The 23,063-nt window shown below is 39.6% G+C and overlaps 1 protein-coding gene across 1 annotated transcript in view; it reads right to left on the bottom strand.

Moving 5' to 3' along the window:
• Positions 1 to 3,029: 3,029 nt before the first annotated feature.
• Positions 3,030 to 23,063, bottom strand: part of LOC101130026 (glyceraldehyde-3-phosphate dehydrogenase-like) — a 49,303-nt gene continuing 29,269 nt past the window's right edge. The window contains exons 2-3 of the mRNA XM_055391032.2: positions 10,495 to 10,816; positions 3,030 to 4,908 (exon numbers count right to left, since the gene is read on the bottom strand). Coding sequence (XP_055247007.2) covers positions 4,024 to 4,908; positions 10,495 to 10,816 — 1,207 coding nt within the window. The 3' untranslated portion in view covers positions 3,030 to 4,023. The remainder of the gene's footprint in view (positions 4,909 to 10,494; positions 10,817 to 23,063) is intronic.

Raw genomic sequence — 23,063 nt, 5'->3', positions numbered from 1 at the left:
CATTTTTAGCTGTGTGAGAAAAGAGACCATGGTGTACTGCTCTTATCACTCAGAATGCCCTTCATACAGGGGCAGCCAATACGTGTTTGTGCAACAATTGATTTAATGCGTCATCATGTTCTCCAATCTCTCCTGTCTTCAAAACCTTGATATTTAAAGCTTTCTCCCATTTGACTCTTATTTCATGCAGCATCCATATGAAGATCCTGATAAGAGCTCTAATTAGGCCTTGTTGGGTTCTGCTTAAATATAGAAACAGCTTCCGGGAAAGAATGCTTTCTTATTTAATAAGTGAGGGAGGTCTGCTAAAATTATGTCATTAGCTAACAAACCAGTTGGTATCATTCTTGTTTTCACAATGCAGGTCAGTGTTTGCAGGTTTTAAAAATGTCTTCACCAGCATTTCTTAATGTTTTTGACCTATGGACCAGAAGTCAGGCAGTGGGGCAGCCACCATGACCACACTGTCTGGACCCCAGACATTCTGTTCTGCTGGCTGCTCACCCCACAAGTCCTGAGACACCCCTTTGGATCCAGCGGGAGCTCTGATTGTCTGGTCACAGCCTTATTTCCCAGCGGCTCTAGAGACCCAGGTTGCTTCCTCCACTGACTTTGCCACAATTGTGCCTTGACGTATGTCTGCTCCTGTGCCGCCCACTCCACACTAACGCTTTCTCTGTGCTCTGCCTCATGAGCTCCACCACTTGCCCTCTGCCTGCATTATGTCTGCTCCTGCCCACTGCCTTTGTACCTCTGCTATTTATATTCCCAGGGGAAGATTTCAGTGGGGGCCACTTTGGGTAATTTGGCCCCAATCCCCTGTGTAGACGTCTGCCTTTGGTTCAGGCACCAATCCTTGGTCTGGTCAGTTGTGGGAGGGTGGTAGGAAGCATGGGTTAGCGAACAGCTTTCAGGTTCTGTTAGTAACATTGTTAATCAGCAGTAGCTAGAGATGAATTACCTCTATAACCTGACACCAAGTGCACTGTTATAACTTAAAAAAGGTAAGACTCAATTCTGCCTCACATGTATTTATTAGTTGTCAGGCTCCAAAGCAGGTAGACATTGCATTTTGTGGTCCAGTGGAGTCCTGCTATGTGTCCATAGGTACAAGTGGCAAGCCCAGCAGTACTGATGCAAGGCAGGTGAACACCAAAACTGGGGCTTAGCCTGGGTGGGTGCTTGGCTTCACTCAGAAAAGAATTTAAGAGCAAGCTGGCAGTAAAAGAAAATTTGTCAGAGCAACAGTGTACAGCAAAATGGCTGTTCCACAGAGCAGGGCTATCCCATAGACTGAGCAGGGCTATCCCATAGACTGAGCAGGGCTATCCCATAGACAAAGCAGGGCTATCCCATAGACTGAGCAGGGCTATCCCATAGACTGAGCAGGGCTATCCCATAGACTGAGCAGGGCTATCCCATAGACAGAGCATTTGGTTGTCCATTGACTTAGCAGGAGGGTAACCCCTGAGTATGCGGGTACATGTCAGTGTGGATGTGTGGCAGGGCTATATCTCTCAAGTATTAGCCTCTCTGTTTTCTGTTTTCTTCTTCCTTTTTTCTCATTTGTTGGTACCTAATAAGCCCCTCTAGCCAACATCAAACTGAAAACAAAGTCCCAAAGACTCTTTAACCCCAATGTGAGTTGTCAAGACTCAGAAACTTGGTTGCTGAGCAGGTTTTTGGCCTCAAAGATTAAGTCATCCTGATATGAGGGGAAGAAAAAACAAAAACAACAGATACAAGGTTGAGAAATGAGCCACAAAGAGAAAGAGGGAGCTGTGTTCTTGATTTACAGGATTTCTGTTCCCAATGACCAGCGAGTGGTTCAGTGGCCTGAGTGTGGGTGGCCCAACCCCACATCACCTGGGGACTCCTTGCCCTCCATAGACGGGATACCTGTAGGTAAGACCCTTGGGCAGAGGCTGGCACTTGGGCAGCTTGTGAAGACATGGGGGCCCAAAGGCAAAGTTCCATCCCCCGGCCAAGGTGGGATAGACAGAACTGGCTAAAAAATTTCCCATGGGCCATGGCCGTGGTGGACTCACTAACATTGTTACAATAGCTTATTTCTAATACTTGAAGTTTAAGGTGCTAAAGGACAATTTGTATTGCGTAGAATAATTGGCATCTATTTAGAATGAGAAGAAGCAGGTAGGTCTCCCTTAGGCTTCCGGGCCAGGAAGGAGGTGAATGATAATGGGTACCCAAATTTAATCAGTTCAACCAGAAAACATCTACTATGTACCAGGCAGTGTGACTCATTCCGGGAATATGAAGAAGAGGGTGGGAAGTGAGTAGTAGAAGAGAAATAGAACCCTAAAAACAAGTTATGCCAAAATTAAGTGCTTTATTGACTCCCTTAACCAGGGTCTTTGAAATTGTTTCAACCATACTTTTAATTGGCACCCAGTACATCCATATAAATATAACACTAAAAATATCTTTCTCCTCACTAAGGCTCTAAGGCTCAGAAGGTTTTATTAATAAGTTCTACTAAACTTTTAAGAAATAATTAATTCCTGCTTTATAAAAGTTATTAAAAAAAGACCAAAACCTGCACTTTTTCTTTTGAGACAGGGTTTTATTCTGTCACCTAGGCTGGAGTGCAGTGATATGATGAGAGGTCACGGCAACCTCGACCTTCCAAGTTCAAGTGATCCTTCTGTCTCTCATCCTCCTGAGTAGCTGGAACAACAGGCACACTATGCCTGGCTAATTTTTGTATTTTTTTGTAGAGATAGGGTCTCACTATGTTGCCCAGGTTGGTCTCAAACTCCTGGACTCAAGCAATTCGCCCGCCTCTGCCTCCCAAAGTACTAGGATTACAGGTGTGAGCCACTGTGCCTGTTCCCACTTTTCATTCTATAAGTAGATAAGGTCAATCCACCCCAACAATTATAGGCATAGTTCATTTTGAACACAGATGTAAATATCTTAAATAAGATATAGTTAAGAAAATCCAACTGTATGATAAAAAGACACAATAATTAAATAAGACTCATGAATGCAAGATGATACACCATCATAAATATATCAACAGAATTTATTATATCAGCTAAGTAGAGTGTAAAATGCAGTATTATCTGAATTGATGCAGAAAAACTTCTTGATCAATTCAACACATATGTATAATAAAACTTGTTAACTGGAAATAGAAAGGAACTTCTTCAACTTGTTAAAGTTGTCTACTCTAAAAGTGATGTTAAACGTTACACAGATTAGGGGCATTTTTAATATTTTCTCTGAAATTGTAAATGATGTAAAGATGCCCATCATCACTCCTATTAATTAATATTTGTATGTAAGCTTGTGACCAATTCTATAAGGAAAAAAGAATAAGTAGGACAGGTAAGACTTGAAAGGAGATAAAACTGTTATTATTTGCAGATAATATAATCATCTGTCCAAAAAAGCTTCCAACTATTAGAACTAGTAAGAGAATTGAACAAAATTTTTAGATAAGAACAACTTAAGAAATCTTAATATCTTCTACACTGACAATACAAACTAGGAATAATAATAAAATATTATTCCAAATTCCAGTCAAAACTAGAATATTTAAGAATTGATCATTAATCCATAGAAACTTTATAGAAAAAAATTTTATGTATTTATTTTTTTGGCTGAGCACAGGCGACTTTGTTGATGGTACAAGACAAGGTGGGGCTCCCTAGGCCCCTCCCTCTTCAGGGGGTCTGCATGGAAACTGTGAGGAGGGGAGATTCTCATTGTGGCAGGGGATTGAGTGTGGCAGGGACTCCCCAGCAATGAGGGCCTCTCTTTTCCTCTTGTGCTGTCACTGGGGCTGGTGGTTCAGGGGTCTTACTCCTTAGAGGACTTGTGGGCCATGACGTCCACCACCCTGTTGCTGTAGCCAAATTCATTCTCATACCAGGAAATGAGCTTGGCACAGTGGTTGTTGAGGGCAATGCCAGCCCCAACAATAAAGGTGGAAGAATGGGTGTCGCTGTTGAAGTCGAAGGAGACAACCTGGGGCTCGGTGTTGTAGCCCAGGATGCCCTAGAGGGAGCCCTCTGATGCCTCCTTCACCACCTTCTTGATGCCATCATATTTGGTAGGTTTTTCCAGATGGTAGGTCAGGTCCACGACTGACACATTGGCAGTGGGGACACAGAAGGCCATGCCAGTGAGCTTCCCGTTCAGCTCAGGGATGACCTTGCCCACAGCCTTGGCAGTGCCAGTAGAGGCAGGGATGATGTTCTGGAGAGTCCCACCACCGTCATGCCACAGTTTCCTGGAGGGGCCATCCACAGTCTTCTGGGTGGCGGTGATGGCGTGGACTGTGGTCATGAGTCCTTCCACGATACCAAAGTTGTCATGGAGGACCTTGGCCCGGGGCGCTAAGCAGTTGGTGGTACAGGAGGCATTGCTGATGATCTTGAGGCTGTTGTCATACTTCTTATTGTTCACGCCCATTATGAACATGGAGGCATCAGCAGAGGGGGCAGAGATGATGACCCTTTTGGCTCCTCCCTGCAAGTGAGCCCCAGTCTTCTCCATGGTGGTAAAGGTGCTGGTGGGCTCCACGATGTACTCAGCACCAGCAGTGCCCCATTTGATTTTGGAGGGATCTCGCTCCTGGAAGATGGTGATGGGATTTCCATTGATGACAAGCTTCCCGTTCTCAGCCTTGATGGTGCCATGGAATTTGCCATGGGTGGAATCATACTGGAATATGTAGACCATGTACTTGAGATCAATGAAGGGGTCACTGATGGTGATAATATCCACTTTACCAGAGTTAAAATAGCCCTGCTGACCAGGCGCCCAATACGACCAAATCCACTGACTCTGACCTTCGCCTTCACCATGGTGTCTCAGGGATGTGGCTGGCGATGTGAGAGAAGATGCGGCGGCTGTCTGCTGAATCGGAGGAGGAAAGAGCTGAAAAAAAAATTAATGAGTGACACAGAAAGTTCAATGGAGAGACAACCCATGCTCTCAGGTGGGACATATTTGTATTATGAAGATGCTGGTTTTCCCCAAATCAAAGTACGAATTCAAGGCAATTTCAATAAAAATTCCAGTTGAATTTTTTTGAGGAAGGAAAATATGTTACCATAATATTTGTATGAAAGCTTACAGGTCCACATAAAAGTAAGTACAATTTGAAATAGAAGCACAAATAGATGAGACCTGCCCTACCAGTCTATGAAGACATATTATAGTGTTAAGATTTTAAAGAATTTGTATTTTACCAAGAGCAGATAAATAATCCATTGGAACAATATATTATGTTAAGAGACAGATTCATGTATTTATATAGGCATTTTGTATATAATAAACCTGGCAACCCAAATCAACAAAAGTAGATTATTCAGTAGATGGTGTTTCGAAAATTGGCTTACTACATGGAGAAAAATATGAGAGAATTTCTACTTAACACCATACTCAAAGGTGGACTTCAACTGGATTAAATACATAAATGTGCAAGATTAAACTCTAAAGTTCATAAAAGATAATGTAGGGGATTATGTTAGGCTGTTCTTGCATTGCTATCAAGAAACTTGAGACTGGGAAATTTATAAAGAAAAGAGGTTTTATTGGCTCACAGTTCTGTAGGCTGTCCAGGAAGCTTGGTGCTGGCATCTGCTCAGCTTCTAGGGAGGCCTCAGGAAGCTTACAATCATGGCAGAAGGTAAAGAGGGAGCAGGCACATCACATGGCAAAAGCAGAAGCAAGTGAGAGAGACAGTGGGGGGAGGTGCCACATGTTTTTACATGACCAGATCTCACTAGAACTCCCCATCACGAAGACAGCACCAAGCCACAAGGGCCTGCCCCCCATGACCTGACCACGTCCTGCCAGCCCCCACCCCCAGCATTGGAGGTTATAATTCAGCATGAGATTTGGGTGGGGACAAATATCCAAACTATACGAAGGATTATCTTTGTGACATAGAGCTGGGGACAAATTTCTTACATCAAATCTCAAAAACACAATCTTTAGGCAAAAACATTGATGAATTTATTACATTATAATGGTGTTACAGTCAAAGTTGACAGATCAGAAGGAAGATGTTCGTAATATCCAAAACCCTCAGTATCTAGCATAGATAGGATTTCCTTCAACTGACCAAGGAGGCAATGATAGAAGTTGCTGTCATGTAAATGTTTGTTCCTTTCAAAACTCTTGTTAAAATTCAGTTGCCTTTGTAACAGTGTTAAGATGTGGAACCTTTAAGACAAGACTATTTGTAACACTATTAAGACGTGAAACCTTTAAGACATTACTAGACCATGAAGGCTCCCCACTAATTGGTGGAATTGTTGTTTTTATAAAAGAATGAGAAGTTCAGCCCCCTTTTGATCTCCCTTGCCATCTTGCATTCCCCCAGGTGATGAAACAGCAAGAAGGCCCTTGCTAGCATCTTGATATTGGACTTACCAGTCTCCAAATCTGTGAGCCAATAAATTTCTGTTCATTATAAATTACCCAGTCCCAGGTATTCTGTTACAGCAGCACAGAGTGGACTAAGACAGAAATTGGTATAGAGAGTGGAACTGTTTTTATAACAAACACTTGAAAATGTGGAAGCAGCTTTGGAACTGGATAATGGGCAGAGGCTGGAAGAATTTTGAGCAGCAGATTAGAAAAAGACTATATTGCTGAAAATGAGAATTAAGAATGATTCTGGTGAGGGCTTAAAAGATGAGAGCTGTAGGGAAAGTCTGAAACTTCCTAGAGATTACTTAGATAATCTCTAAGTAGATGTGATCAGAATGTTGGTAGAAATATGAATGGTAAAGGCAATTCTGATGAAGTCTCAGATGGAAATAAAGAACAAGGCATTGAAAATTAGAGAAAAGGCCATCCTTGTTATAAAGTGGCAAAGAACTTGGTTGAATTCTGGTCATGTCCTAGGACTTCATGAAAGGCAGAAGTAGAGGGTGATGAATTTGGATGTCTGGCAGAAGAAATATCTAATCAGTAAAATACTCAAAATAGTGCATGGCTTCCTTTAAGTGTGTAAAGGAAAATATGAGAAGAAAGAAATGATTTAAAGATGGAATTTATAATTAAAAGGGAAACAGAATTTAGAGATCTGAAGGATTCTCAGCTTGATCCTAATAGAGAATGAAAGAGCATTTTCAGGTGAGGAAATCAAGGCTGTGGCCAAGTGGCCATTTGATAAGGAGATTAGTATGAACAGAATGAAGCCAAGGCTATTCATCAGGACAATGGAAAAATGACCCCAAAAGTACTTCAGAGACCACCAGTACTGACCCTCTTATCCCAGGTCCAGAGTGCCAAAACCTGGGGCAAGTGAAATGGCAAAAGAGAGGCTTAGAGTGCCTTCAGGAACTTGAAGTTCCCAACCGAAGGTCACCTTAAGTCTCTACTTTTGGCATTCAGGAACAGTGTTCTTTAGCAATTCAAGCTGTTGGTAAAGCAGGCCCAGATGTGGCTTGGGCCACAGCTGCAGAGCTTGCACCAGTAAACCTTGGCCATGGCCACATGGTGCTAGTTCTGCAGATTCATGGAATGCATGAGCTGTGGCAGCATGGCTTCCACCAGCTAGATTCAAAGAATGTCGCAAACAGCCTTGGGGACCAGACAGAGATGTCACAGGGATGGAACAACCACAGAGAGCCCCCACTAGAGCAACGACCAGAGGAACTGTGGGGCCTAAGCTGCCACAGAGAGTGCTCACTAGGACAATGCGTAGTGGAGCTGTGGGGTCAGGGCCACCCCTGAGACTCTAGACCTGTAGAGCTACCATTGTGAAACACCAGTGTAGGAGAGTGAAAGACACAAGACTCCAACCTGTGAGAGCTGCAGGGTGGACTGAGCCCAACAAAGTTGTTAGAATAAGGCTATCTAAAGTGCTGGGGCCCAATCCCAAACCTCCCCACCATCACTGTGTCCAGACAGCAGGACATAGAATCAAAGAAAGATTATTCTCAAGCCTTGAGATATAGTATTGTTTGCCCTAATGGATTTTGAACATGCTTACAACCTGTTACTCTTTTCTTCTTTCCTATTTCTCATGTTTGAAATGTGAATGTCCCCCTTGAAAACCAGCACAAGACAAGGATGCCCTGTTTCACCACTCCTGTTCAACATAGTATTGGAAGTTCTGGCCAGTGCAATCAGGCAAGAAAAAGAAATAAAGAGTATTTGAATAGGAAGAGAAGAAGTCAAACTGTCTCTGTTTGCAGATGACATGATCCTATATCTAGAAAAACCCCATCATGTCAGCAAAAAAGCTTCTTGAGCTGATCAGCAACTTCAGCAAAGTCTCAGGATACAGAATCAGTGTGCAAAAATTGCAAGCATTCCTGTACACCAACAACAGACAAGCAGAGAGCCAAATCATGAATGAACTCCCATTCACAATTGCTATAAAGAGACTAAAATAACTAGGAATACAGATAACAAGGGAAGCGAAGGACCTCTTCAAAGAGAACTACAAACCACTGCTCAAGGAAATTAGAGAGCTCACAAACAAATGGAAAAACATTCTGTGCTCATGGACAGGAAGAATCAATATCATGAAAATGGCCACACTGCCCAAAGAAATTTATAGATTCAATGATAGTCCCATTAAATTACCATTGACATTCTTCATATAATTAGAAAAAACTACTTTGCAATTCATATGGAACCAAAAAAGCCCATATAGCCAAGACACTGTAAGCAAAAAGAACAAATCTGGAGGCATCACACTACCTGACTTCAAACTATACCACAAGGCTACAGTAACCAAACCAGCATTGTACTGGTACAAAAACAGACACATAGACCAATGGAACAGTATAAAGAACTCAGAAATAAGACCACACATCTACAACCATCTGATCTTTGACAAATCTGACAAAAACAAGCAATGGGGAAAGGATTCTCTATTTAATAAATAGCGCTGGGAGAACTGGCTAGCCATATGCAGAAAATTGAAACAGAACCCCTTTCTCATACCTTATACAAAAATTAACTCAAGATGGATTAAAGACTTAAGTGTAAAACCCAAACCTATACAAACCCTAGAAGAAAATCTAGGCAATACCAGCACGGACAAAGATATCATGGTGAAAATATCAAAAGCAACTTCAACAAAAGCAAAAATTGACAACTGGGATCTAATTAAACTATAGAGCTTCTGCACAACAAAAGAAACTATCATCAGAGTGAAGAGACAACCTACAGAATGGGAGAAAATGTTTGCAATCTATCCATCTGACAAAGGTCTAATATCCAGAATCTATAAGAAGCTTAAACAAATTTACAAGAATAAAACAAACAACACCATTAAAAACTGGGCAAAGGACATGAACACACACTTCTCAAAAGAAGATGTTTATGAGGCCAACAAACATATAAAAAAAAGTTCAACAACACTGATCATTAGAGAAATGGAAATCCAAACCACAATGCAATACCATCTCACACCAATCAGAATGGTGATTATTAAAAAGTCAAGAAACAACAGATGCTGGTGAGGCTGTGGAGAAATAGGAACACTTTTACACTGTTGGCAGGAATATAAATTATTTCAACCATTGTGGAAGACGGTGTGGCGATTCCAGCATCAGGTTGTACTGACACTGGAGATAAAAGTCTTTTCCTTTTACTATATTAAAATCCTTAATTATTTGAAGACAGCATTAAGCTGAACATCACCAGTTTCTTTAACCTTTCCCTCACCCTGTTTGCTCACACCTGGACCTATGTGAGTTGGCCAGTGCCCTCCCACAGTAAGCCTACAGACCCTGCCACAGTTCTGGGTGAGTACATTGGGATTAACATCTCCCTTGCTTCTTGAACTTCTTTTAATGTGGTCCAAGAGCAGACTCACTTAGGTTTTTGCTCAGTGGATGATGCTAGAAATTCCTGGAAAATTTCAAAGTCTCTAAATTACAAAACCCTTCAGTTATAAAGCACTGTTAAGTAGTGGTATTGGACTTAGACCATGATTTCAGACTGCTGAAGCTTGGGTTTTTGTTGTTGTTTGCTTGTTTTTAATTCAACCTACATTTTTACTGTCTATCAGAGTTTTCTGTCTTGAATGAATGTGACCAGCAGACCATTATGTTTCAACACTCATTTCTAAGACTATATTGGAAACTCTGTGGCATTCCACTAGAGACCACCTTCCACACAGTATTGTTCCATCAATTAGTATTCTGACCTCATGGATACACCCAGTCATACAAACATCCACCCTATATAGACACGGTTTCCATTCATAGACAAGAATTGTAAATTTTAAAATATCAAATGTACTAAGAGGTAAATTTTATGATTGTTACTAAATTTAGAGTGATTTTTACTATACCTTCATGTAATTTTTCTTTCCATAGGAGTGCATGTTTGAAATGAAAATGGAAATTAGCCCAGGCACGGTGGCTCACGCCTGCAATCCCAACACTCTGGGAGGCTGAGGCGGGTGGATCATTTGAGTTGAGGAATTTGAGACCAGCCTGCCCAACATGGTGAAACCTCGTCTCTCCTAAAAACACAAATATTTACCGGGTGTGGTGGCAGGTGCCTGTAATCCCAGTTACTGGAGAGGCTGAAAGGAGAATCACTTGAGCCCAGGAGGTGGAGGCTACAGTGAGGCGAGATCATGTCACTGCACTCCAGCCTGGCCGATAGAGCAACTGCTCTCAAAAAGAAAAAAAAAAAAAAAAAAAGAAAGGAAGAAAGAAAGAAAAAAAGAAAATGAAAATTAATGGGAAAATGTGGCTGTGTATAAACTTCCACTGACAGACACATTTTCTGACAGAGCCACGTGGTGATGTGCAGGCAGGATTTGGATGAAGAGGAGCTGCTGGAAGCTGTGGAGTTGTTTCTGTGAAAAACGTTTCAGTGAGTCAGAATTTCTAGAGCTCAAGAGTGAGTGGGGGGAATTAGAAACAGAAGGTGCATTCATCAGGTTTGAGATGATAACAGAGGGGCCTGGCTGACTACTCGGCACACTGTGAGCCTAATAAATACCATTCAAATTAATGCTCCAAGAATTGTATGTGCTCCAGTTCCTTTTTCAACCAGATATAACTTGGGAGTGAATAAATGTGAGAGAATTGAGGTCAGTATTTTTTTTAAAGGAATGCAGAAGGGAGGAACGAGAGAGAGGCTGATTTAAGTCAGAGACTTCAAAGAAATGAAGGTTTGATGTGAGTGTCCTTGCAGGCTGAGAACAAAACGGGGCTGAATAAGCACAGAGGGGAGGCGAGGTTCAGGGTGAGCTCCTAATCACCTGCTGTATTTACAGGAGAGAAGACAACAGGAGAAGTTAGGGAAGATATTAATTGTATACCCAAGTTAAAAATTAGTAAATATCTGTCAAATTCCAAGAATAGAGTGAGCATGAGGGAATATGAGGAAATTGAAGGAGAAATTGAAAGGTGTCAAATTGTCATTTAGAATATGGGCAAAATAATTCCTACAGGTGGAATATTCCATACTTTAGCAGCACAGAAAGGCTGAGAACATAAAGACTCAGAACTTGGCCTGGTCAGCAATGTGGCTTTTTGCTCTTCCTTTTTCTGCTTCTATTTTTGGAGACGTAGAATGGCTCTCATATCCTATCATTACATTAGGTGGCCAACAAAACAGGAGAAATTTCAGATTACAGTAAATGCTAGCATAAATGAGATGTTTTATTTTCAGAAAACATTTTCTATTTATATCATGAATTGTACTCATTTTGTTTTTTCCACCCAACTGTATACAAAAATACCACTAGTTTTGTTATGGAATTTTTCTATTTGATTTACTTGCACACTATAGCGGCAAAGAGGTGTCCTGTTTAATGAGCCTAACTGAGGTAATGATTTGTCTTCACACACAAACTGCAAAACAAAAGATTAATTCACAGACCTTGGCATGCAAGTAAAGAGAACTGGTAAATCAATCGTCACCATGTCTGTAATCAATTGCTTTTTACTGCTTGGGCAGCTCTTCTGTGCAAACATCTTCATCTTCCTTTTGGATAAAGAAATGTAAAACCATAACAGAGTCCATTCAGACATTTACAGAAATTAACATTAATATATTGAGAAATAAAAATATAACTAAAAGTATCAATTAGAATAAGGCACTCTTAATTCCTGTATTTTCTGTTGGTATGGTTATAGGTTGAGAATAACATGACCAAAGACTCTGTAAAGGCCACAGATTTCTTTATGGAGAAAACTGTAGAAGATGAATACTGAGAAGGAAAAGTGAGTTGATAACACTGGATGGAAGAGAGAGGAGCGTGTGGGAGTAGGCTGACTGGGAGCTCCTTCCAGACTGGGCTCTGCCAATTGACGTCAGCCTGCCATGAGCCTCCCCCAGATTCTGCAGACCAGCTGGGCTGGCCAACTGTGCAGGCTGTGGAATTGGTGTTAAAATATTTGGATATGGTCATGGGGAGTGAATTGACTCTTAGAATCACAGACTGTTTTCAGTGCTAGCAGAAGCCTTGGAGATTAAACTCCTATGAGAAAGGATAGTTTCGTGAATTCATTTTTGTCATTTATATAAGCCAGAAGAATTTATAATTTTAAATCAGATTTGAATTTAGTAATCAGATAAATGAGTTAACAGCTTTTGAAAATAAACTATTTTGTAAGTTCATATTGTAGGGCTCAAGAATATGACACTCAGTACATGGAGCAGAACCAGGAGATTTTTTAAAACTGGGAATAACATTTGGAGAAAGGGGAACTTAAAGCTCAGCCACCTAGACTCGAAGTCAGTCATCGATGGATCCAGCCAATAATTATTGGGCACTTTCTGTGGGCCAGGCCATGTTCTAGGCACTGGAACAAACTCAGTGCCACAAAAGAAAACAAATAGAACTCTTTGCACTCATGAGACTGATAGCCTAGTAGAAGAGACAGAAAATAAGAAAATAGACATAAATAAGTAAATTGTTTAGTCTAAGATGGGAACAGTGTTGTTGAAAAAGCAGTGTGAGAGTATTTGGAAGAGGTGATGGGGGGCTGGGAGACAGGTGGCAATTTTAACAGAATGGTATTCAGTATCGGTCTTCTTGGGAGATAGTTATTTGGGCAATGACTTGAAGAAGGTGAAGGACTGAGCTGAGCAGACATTCGAAGGAAGTGCTTTCCAGCAGGGGAGCAGCTGCTGCAAATGCCCCAGGGCTGAACCACACTCAGGGGATTCAACAATGAAGGGCAGTGTTGCTGTAGCAGGGAGCTAGGGCAGAAAAGTGGGAGACGGGATAAGGGAGAGCGCTGAGAAAACCCATCAGAACCTGAGGCCATTGTAAAGCCTTATCCTTTACTCAGAATAAAATGGAGAACGATTAGAGAGTTTGAAGCAAAGAAGCCAGAGTGGGGTGATCCGATTTACAGGGCAGCAGCAGAGAAGGGAAAGAAGGTCCAGACTCTGAATATATTGCATCTTGAAGGTGGCATCAACTGGACAAGGTGAAGGAAAGAATGTGAGATGTCACAGAAAAAGATGTGTTAAGCATGACCTGATGTTTTTGGCCGGAGCTACGAGAGAGATGTTTCCATCAGCAGAAGTAGGGATTAAAGGATTATTCTGTCACCTACTGTGTGCTAAGCCCAGGGCCAGGTGCTAAATCCCTAAGCATGAGCCAGGTCAGTATTTTTTCATCTCCAGGTCATGACCAATTTGGTTTATACAAGTTAGTGATTCTTAACTAGAATTTTAAAAAATCAAATGGAATAATGTTGTGGATACTTTGGTGCCGTACCAAGACAACTGAAGTGCTGCTGGGAATATCTGTTGCTGCTGGCTCATGGCTGCACTTTTCATTGGCTATCACCTGTGACCACAGTGAACCATTTGCCTTAAAGAGAAGCACAGTCAGTGCCTGACTGATGTGGGTACAAGGTCGAACCTCTTGAGTTCAGTTTGGTAAGAATCAGGAGAATCAACCCAGTTCCAGGGCTCCCCAGATGATGGGCTGAGGCCTCAGCATCTTCTACTTCTGGAAATGAGGCAAATATCAAGGGCCAAATCCTATTGAAGTCATGATGACATGCTGAGCTTGCCAAGACAATAGAGGCAATGTGTGCACAAAGAGGAGCAACAAGATCAAGAAAATACCTTTTGGTGGGTCCTGTGGCCTGTGCAAACCAGGGAAGGGTCTGCTAGGTCAAATGAGTCTCCTTAGGTCACATTTCCATATGGTGCTGGCCAGGGTAGTAGGTGAGGCCTCTGAGTGAGGTGAGGGTTATCTCACACAACAGGAGGCATTGGATGTTAGGAAATATCTCCATTTTATACCCAGATAGATAGTTGCATGGCTTATGTGACATTTTTCAAGGAGCTATGCACCATAAATCCATAGCTTCTAGGTTTGTTTATGTTAAGCCAAAATCCTTCAATAGATGAGGACTCTTCTGGAAAATGTACTTATCAGGAGGTCCAGTTATAAATATGTTCAAAAAGAGATCAGACACAGTCGCCTACCTATTTTCTTTCCTGGGAGTGTCTCCCTGCTGATCTTATACTTTCCCAGGAACTCTTTCCCCTTAGACAAAATTTAATATCCTGGCAAGAACTCTGGAAGATAATGCAAACATAAAGCCAGGCTGACTTGGGACTTTGGAAGTGATTGCTTTTTCTATTAAGTGAAATAGGAATCCCAGAACTTCCATGATAGATGGTGAAGGGAGAGATCTTAGAAAAGTGGTCACAAGTGAATATACAGCCTAAGTCCAGAAAACCCACAAACTGACTATGTTTTGAGGAATGCCCATAGGACACCCTGTTTACTCTATTAATATAGAATGCTCAAAGAACTTCCACTTCCAGCCCAGATAAAGTAACAAGGGACTGCATTTACCCTTCCACTTTAATAACTATAAGAACAGACAAAATACATAAAACCATGGTTTACAGACACTGGACCACAGGCAGGGTAGGAATGAGATCCCAGAAAGAAGGGAGACAAATGAAGTGAGCTCTATGATTGCCTCAGCACATGGTCTGGAGGCAGTTCCCAGACTGCAGGGCAGGGAGGAAAAACCAACGAGAGCCTGGCAGTCCTAACAACTTTAGGAGACATATATTGAACTTCAGGAAGGTCAAGGAGGCTAGAATGTGCAAGTGCAAAATATAAGAAATGATGGAATTACAGAGACAAAGTAAGAGTTTCAGAGATTTGCAGAGGGGTTCCCCTGAGTCACTGAGTGAATACTGATCTGTACATACATGAAAGGCAATTATCTATGGCCAAAATCAAAACAATCGCCAATAAAAAGAGTAGATACTACAATTTTTGTAGCTCACACAGGACTTGGACTAGTTAATATACCCACTAATGAGACTGAAAGACCTCTTAATACATGAAGCATCAGACAGATCTTCATAAGGGCCCCACTTTAATACTGGGGCTATATTTCAGCCCTAGATTAATGACTGTTATGGACTTACTCTAATACAGCTTTAAAGATAGCTTCAAAAGGATACAACTAATTGTAATTTTATAAATGAAAAAATTCAACAGTTTTTAGAAAAATAGAATAAAATCCAGAAACCAACAATTTAAAATGGATGATATCCAGGAGATAATATAAAGCTAACTGGCAGGCAAAAAACAAAGAGAGACTTAAAAGATATTACAAATATACTGCATATATCCATGAAGGTAGAGGTAAATATGAACATGCTGTAGAAATAGGAGATATTAAAAAAATCAAAACTGAACTCTAGAGATAAAAATTCAATATATGAAATTCATTATATATTGGATGGGATTAATGCTACATCCTGCTGGTATTAAAAAACAGTAAAGTTGAGAACACAGCAATAGAAACTATCTAAACCGAAACACACAGAGAATTAAAAAGCTGAAAAATGGTGAGCAGAGCATCACCGGCCAATGAAAAATATCAAGCAGTTTAGGCAGGGAGGGAGAATAAAAAGTATTTAAAAAAATAATGACAAAGCAATTTACAAATTTAAGAAAAACTTTAAACCTACAAATTCCAGAAACCCAGTGAGCTCTAAGCAACCAAGAAAGAAAACAAAAAGTAAGAAGAAAATAAAACCAAACAAAGCCATGTCAAGATATGTTATTAAATTTCTAAAAAACCAGAGATAAGGAGAAAATCTTACCAGTAGCCGGAAAAATAAAACATTGCACACAGGGGAATTATGTTAAGGATGACATCAGACTTCTTATCAGAAACTATGCAAGCCAGAAAACAATGGAATTGTGAAAATCATTTAAAACCATTACAATAAAGTTAAAATAATTAGAAAAAATTAAGAGTAAAAGTAATTTTTCAAAAATTAAAGTTAAAAACTTTTTTTTCCAGAGAAACAAGATGATAGAATTTATAATCAGCAGAGCAGGAATTCAAGAAATCTTAAAAGAAGATTTTCAAGCAAAAGAAAAATAGTTCCAGATACAGAGTTGATCTAAACAAAGAAATAAAGAGTATTGCAAATGATAAATAGGTAAACATATGTAAACTTTTTTCTTATTTTTATTTCTTTAAAATATAATTGATGGCTTAAAGCAAAACTAACAATAATACATTGAAGGATGTATAACATATGGAGAAGTAAAATGTATGAAAAGAATGGCCCAAAGAACAGAAGGATTTAATGTAAGTAGACTGTTGTTGGGTTCTTACGTAGTACATAAGGTAAGATAATGTTATTTGAATGTAGATTGTGAGAAGTTCAATGCATATGTTGTAAATCCTAGAGCAACTATAAAAAAAAACACAGAAAAGTATAGCTAACAAGCCAATAGTGAAAATAAAATGAAATTATTAACAAAACTCATTTAATCTGAAAGGAATAGAGAGGAGATAGGACAGATAGAAAATAGACAGCAAAGTGGTCATTTTCAATATATCCATGTTGATAATTACATGAAATAAAAATGGCCTAAATGCTAAAATTAAATGTCAGAGACTGTCAGACTGGATATAAAAGCAAGATATAACTATAGGCTGTCTATAAGAAACCCATTTTAGATATAAAACCAGAAATTAAAAGGAAAAGGATGAAAATAATATCTCATGAAAACACTAATCAAAAGAAAGTTTGAATGGCTATCTTAATGACAGTCAAAGTAAATATCAAGACAAGTAATATTACCGGAGACAAAAATCTACATTTTACAATAAGGAAAGGAGAAATTCATCAAGAGAAATGATAGTCTAAAATGTGTTAACAGGGGTACAAATAACAAAGGTACAAAATACATAAAGCAAGAACTGATAGAACTGGAAGGAAGAAAAGAACCCACATCTAAAGTTATAGTTGGAAACATCTACATTTCTCCCTCAGTGATGAAATAAATATGAGTCAGGATGTAGATGATTTGAACAACATTATTGTGCTAGTTTCCCATGGCTGCTATAACAAATCACTACAAACTTGGCCATTTAAAACATAGCAAATTAGTTTCATCAGCTGTCACAAGTATGCCACTCTGGTGGGGGATGTTGATAAGGGAGGAGGCTATACATGTGTGGGGCAGGGAATATATGGGAACTCTCTGTATCCTCATTTCAATTTTGTCTGTGAACCTAAAACTGCCCTAAAGAATGAAGTATTAAAAAAATCAATTGGCCAAGAGATGGTCAACAGGTTAGTGACTGCTGGGGTTAGGGATGGTGTGGGGTGTGGGAGGGTAGGAAGAAGCAGATGGATGTGACCATGAGGGCAGCATAAGGAGATCTTTGTGGTGATTCATGGAATAATTTTTTTTAAATCTTCTTTATTTTTATTTTTTGAGACAGGGTCTTGCTCTTTTACTCAGGCTAGAGTGTGGTAGTAGGAACATCACTCAATGTAGCCTTGGATTCCTGGATTCGAGCCATCCTCCTGCTTCAGTCTCCAGGATAGCTGGGACTTACAGGCATGTGCCACCATACCCAGCTACTTTTAAATTTTTATTTATTTATTTATTTTTGTAGAGATAAGAGTCTTGCTATGTTGCCTAGACTGGCCTCATAGTTCCGTATCTTGGATGTGGTGGTGGTGGTTATGTGAATCTACACATGAGGTAAAATGACACAGAAATAAAACTATACGCAGGCCAATTTCCTGGTTTTGCTATTGTACTGTATTATATAAGACGTATTGTATATCGTATTGTATTGTATTACACAATTGCTATTATATTACATTATACAAGACATAACCACTGGGGGAAGCTGGGGAAGTGTACAAAGGATCTCTTTGTACTATCTTTCCAATTTCCTTTGAATCTATAACAATTTCCAAATAAATCGTTTTTAAAAATTATTCTCTTAGATTTCTGGAGGTCAGAATTCTGAAATGAGTTTCACTAGGTTGAGAGCAAGGTGTTAGCAGGACCACCTCCCGCGGAGGCTCTAGTGAGCATTCATTTCCTTGCCTTTTCCACTTTCTAAAGCTGCATTCTTTGCATTCCTTGGCTCAGGATTCCTTTCTCCATCTTCAAGACTAGCAGGGTATCATCTTCACATCTCTCTCTGCTGTCTTCATATAGCCTTTTCCTTCTGTTTGCCAGTCTCTCTGTTCCTGACTCTTACAAGGATTCCTATGATTACATTTAGGGCTCAGATAATCCAAGATAATCTCCTTATGTCAAAGTCCTTAATTTAACCACGCCTTCAAAGTTCCTGATATTATATAAGGGAACACTCATAGGTTTCAGGGATTAGGACCTGGATATGGTTATGGGCTGTTATTCAGCCTGCTACCACTATCATACAACTTGCTGTAATTGACTTTTATAGCACACTCATCCAATACAGCAGACAACATATTATTTTCAAGTACAAATATTTATCAAGATAGATTATATTCTGGGCTGTAAAGGAAATCCACTAAATAAACTTAAGAGGGCTGAAAGCATAAACATGTGTTCTTCCTTCACAACTAAAAATCAGGCCAGGCTTGGTGGCTCACACCTGTAATCCCAGCACTTTGGGAGGCCGAGGTGGGTGGATCACTTGAGGTCGAGTGTTCAAAACCAGCCTGAACAACATGGTGAAACCCTGTTTCTACTAAAAGTAAAAAAATTAGCCGGGCATGGTGGTGCATGCCTGTGATCCTAGTTACTTGGGAGGCTGAGATGAGAATCACTTGAACCCAGGAGGCAGAGGCTGCAGTGAGGCAATATTGTGCCACTGCACTCTAGCTTAGGTGACAGAATGAAAGAAAGAAAGAAAGAAAGAAAGAAAGAAAGAAAGAAAGAAAGAAAGAAAGAAAGAGAGAGAGAGAAAGAAAGAAAGAAAAGAAAGTAAGAAAGAAGAATAAATTAAACCTCTCCAAGATGAAGGAAAAAATATTAAAAATAAAATAATAAATCAATGAAATAGAAAACAGAAAACCAGTAAAGAAAAATGAATAAATCAGAACTGTGTTATTTGAAAAAGTCAATAAAATTAATGAACTATAATCAGACTGATCAGAGTAAAGTTGGGAAGACAAAACTTACCAAAGTCAGCTAAAAGAGAGGGCCATCACTACAGATTCTGTTAGCACTGAGAGGATAATAAGCAAATATTATGGATCACTTTATTTCACAGAAATGAATATGTTAGTGTAGATGAAATAGACATATTCATTAAAGACATGAACTAGCAAACTTAAGAAGAAATGAATAACCCAAATAGCACTATATCCATAAAGTAATTGAATTCTAATTAAAAATGTTCCAGCAAACAAACAAATGAAACCCTCCAGGCCCAGATAACTTCATTGGTAAAGTCTATCATACACTTAGGGAAGAAATAGTACCAATTGTACATAAACCCTTTCAGGAAAAAAAAAGATGGAATACTTCCCAACTCAATTTATGAGGTCATATGACCATAATATCAAAAGTAGATTAATATATCTCATTATCAGAGATGCGAATATCTATAAAAAATATTTATAGAACAAATCTTGCCTAATTTAAATAATAATACATCATAAATATGTCGGTATAATCTAATGATAATAAGGATTGATTTAACATTTGAAAACTAACCAAAGTAATTGACCATATCCACAGACCGAAAGGGAATCACCATAAGATCATCTCAACAGATACAGGAAAGACATTTGACAAAATTCAGCGTTCATTTTTGATAAGTTCTTGGAAAACAAGGCATATAAATAAATTTTATCAACAAGATAAAGTACATCATTAAAAAGCCTACAGCCAACATTGTACGTAGTGTCAAAAGATTGCATGCTTTCCCCCTAAGATCTGAAACAAGGCAAGAATGTTCACTTTTGTCACTTCTGTTCAAGGTCATATTGAGATCCTACACAATGCCACAAGGCAAGGAAAAGAAATAAAAGCATACAGATTGAAAAGGCAAAATTAAAGTTGACTTTATCCACATACTACATGTTGTCTACATAGAAAAATTCCTAAGAATTTATGTAAAATTACTAGAACTGTTAAATGATTTTAGCAAGCTGGCAGGTCCGTAATCAATACACAGAATTCACATATTTCTATGTACTAGCAGTGATTGATTGGAAATTAAAATTTAAACAATACCATTTACAAGAGCATCAAAAACAGGAAATATTGGGGATAAATTTAACAAAATACACTGAAGAAGTCTATACAGTAAACCGAAAAAAACCAAACCAACATTATTGAAAATGATCAAAGACCAAATAAATGTAGAGAGATACCATACTCATGGAATAGGGAAATCAATACTATCAGGATGTTTCCTTGCTCCAAATTGACCTATATCTTCAATGCAATCCCAATAAAAATCCCAGCAGGCATTTTTATAGAAATTGACAAGCTGATTTTAAACTGTATTTGCAAATGCAGTGACCTAGAACATCCAAGACAGTTTTGAAAACTTATGACAAAGCTGAAGGAATTGTGCTACCTAATTTCAGGGTTATTATAAATAAATTGTGGCAAATGCATGTCACAGAATACTATCACGGAGTAAAAAGGAGCATATCACATATTGTGTGATATACACAACAATATGGCTGAATCTCAAAGCAGTATGCAAAGTCAAATAAGCCAAATGTGAAAGATGGCATACTGTATGATTCTGTTTTTGTGAAATTCTAGGAGAAGCTAAACTCTAGGGACGGAGATCAGATTAATGGTTGCCATGGCCCAGGTTTGCAGGAGTGCACAGAATGAAAAGTGATATGAGGGAACCTTTTGAGGTAATACAATTCTGCGCCATGATAACACTCAATTCTACACTTAAACTGCTGAATTTTATTGCATGTAAACTACATGCAATTATTTTTTTATTTAAAAAAATAAAAAATGCAATGGTAAGAGAAGCATCATTATTACTGAGAGTCTCTGCCTTAATCAGTAACTGTTACGTGGTGCTATGTTTCCAAGTGTGATATATGGGTCTAGGAAACAAGGGGGTGGAAGAGAATGAGGTGTTACCTCGCATCACCACAGAGAACCCAATGAATGTCCCAATCAATCACCCAAGGATGATGTGTGCTTTCAACTTTAGGTTTTGCAATTCTAGAGGTCCTGGTTCTCAGAGGGCAAATGTTTCCATATTTCCATGTGGAGACACAGTAAGAGTCCCATTAGATTTCAAGCTATGGCTCTTGCCCAGTCAGTTCAGGATCCTTGTGTCAAGAGACCAGCAGGCAAGGAAAGAGGACTCATGTTGGCTTGGGCAATGGACTGACTTTCAGAAGAGCTGGGCCTGTCACTTTACATGGGGGAGAAAAGAATATGTTTATTGTTCAGGTGACCCACTAGTGGTCCTATGCTCGACTTCTAAATTGGAAAAAATGGAATAATCTCAAACTTACAAATAAGTTGCAACTAAGAAAATACAAAGGATTTTTTTCAGTTGAATCTTTTGAGAGTAATTTGCCAAAATGATGTTCTGTTGCCCACTAACACTTCAGTGTGTATTTTTAAAATATGGGTAAATTGTCCTACATAACCACAAAGGAACCATTAGCACCAAGAAATGAAATGACACTGCTATCTAATCTGCAGACACCATTCAAGTTCTGCCAATGGAAGCTGTGCAGCTGTGTCAACATTGCTGGTGACAGTTTCAGCCCCTGGTATGGTGGCATTTCAGTGGCACATCCAGAACCAACTGTGACAGCATCTCCAACAATGCAGGGCAGTGGTGGGCTCAGGGACTCCATCCCAGGGGCATTAGCTTTGTGGCCTCTGGGAATCACTTGTTCATTTATATCTTCCAACCTTCTCCTCCCTTTTCCTCTTTCAGTTCTTCCAACACTGTATCACTAATCAATTTCCTCTAGAGCTGAAGTACTTAATTTCTGTTTTCTGGCCTGGATCCTGGGTGATACACAGAACACAGTGGAGGACAGAGCAAAGGCTTCATTGTGACTCTTGGTGATACTCTTGAGGCCCTACAATGTCTGTCTAGGCCTAGACAGATATCTTATCTTCATTTGCTCTGGGCTTCTCATCAGGTTGATTCATGAATATTCCAGTTCTCCTCTCTTGCCAGGTACAGTAGGTGGAGCTGCACTTTCCACCCACTTTGAAGTTAAGAATAACCATGTCGCTTGCTTGGCTAAGAGACACCTCAAGGAGGAAGTCTTAAAAACCAGGGCACAATCTCTCCCTTGGCTATGGTGGAAGCATGTCTTCATGGGAGCCCTCAGTCTGGTTCTTAAAAGACCACAATGAATAAAGACTTTCTACACACAATGAACATGAAGCATGAGCAGGAAATTGATACTGTTGTTTCCAGCCACTTCGCTATGGGAGCTCTTTGTCACATTAGCATAACCAAGGCTAACCTGACTCATATGCTAACAATGGACTTGAAACTTCCTAAGGATTGCTCATCTCCAGAGCGGCAGTGTGTTTGGACTAGGCTGCAGAATCACTTTCTTATATAAACATGTTATTTCTGTAAAGTTAACACATACTTGCTTCCTGCCCTTCCAACTTGGCTCACAGGAGGTGGATTTTTTTGGGACCCATTATATGCATAGTGCTTGCATTTCTTAAAGACATGCAGAAGTTCAAGCTGTCGACATTGGGAATAGCAAGTGACCATCTCCAAGGCAGTTGCTTCTCCCTGTGTCATCACATCAGAGGGTTGTGTGAAATAATCTTTTATTTATAAGATGAAATTCATAACATTCAGAGGTCT

This window comes from Gorilla gorilla, chromosome 5, assembly GCF_029281585.2.
Source record: "Gorilla gorilla gorilla isolate KB3781 chromosome 5, NHGRI_mGorGor1-v2.1_pri, whole genome shotgun sequence".
Taxonomy (NCBI): domain Eukaryota; kingdom Metazoa; phylum Chordata; class Mammalia; order Primates; family Hominidae; genus Gorilla; species Gorilla gorilla.
This window is presented reverse-complemented; position numbering and strand designations above follow the sequence as displayed.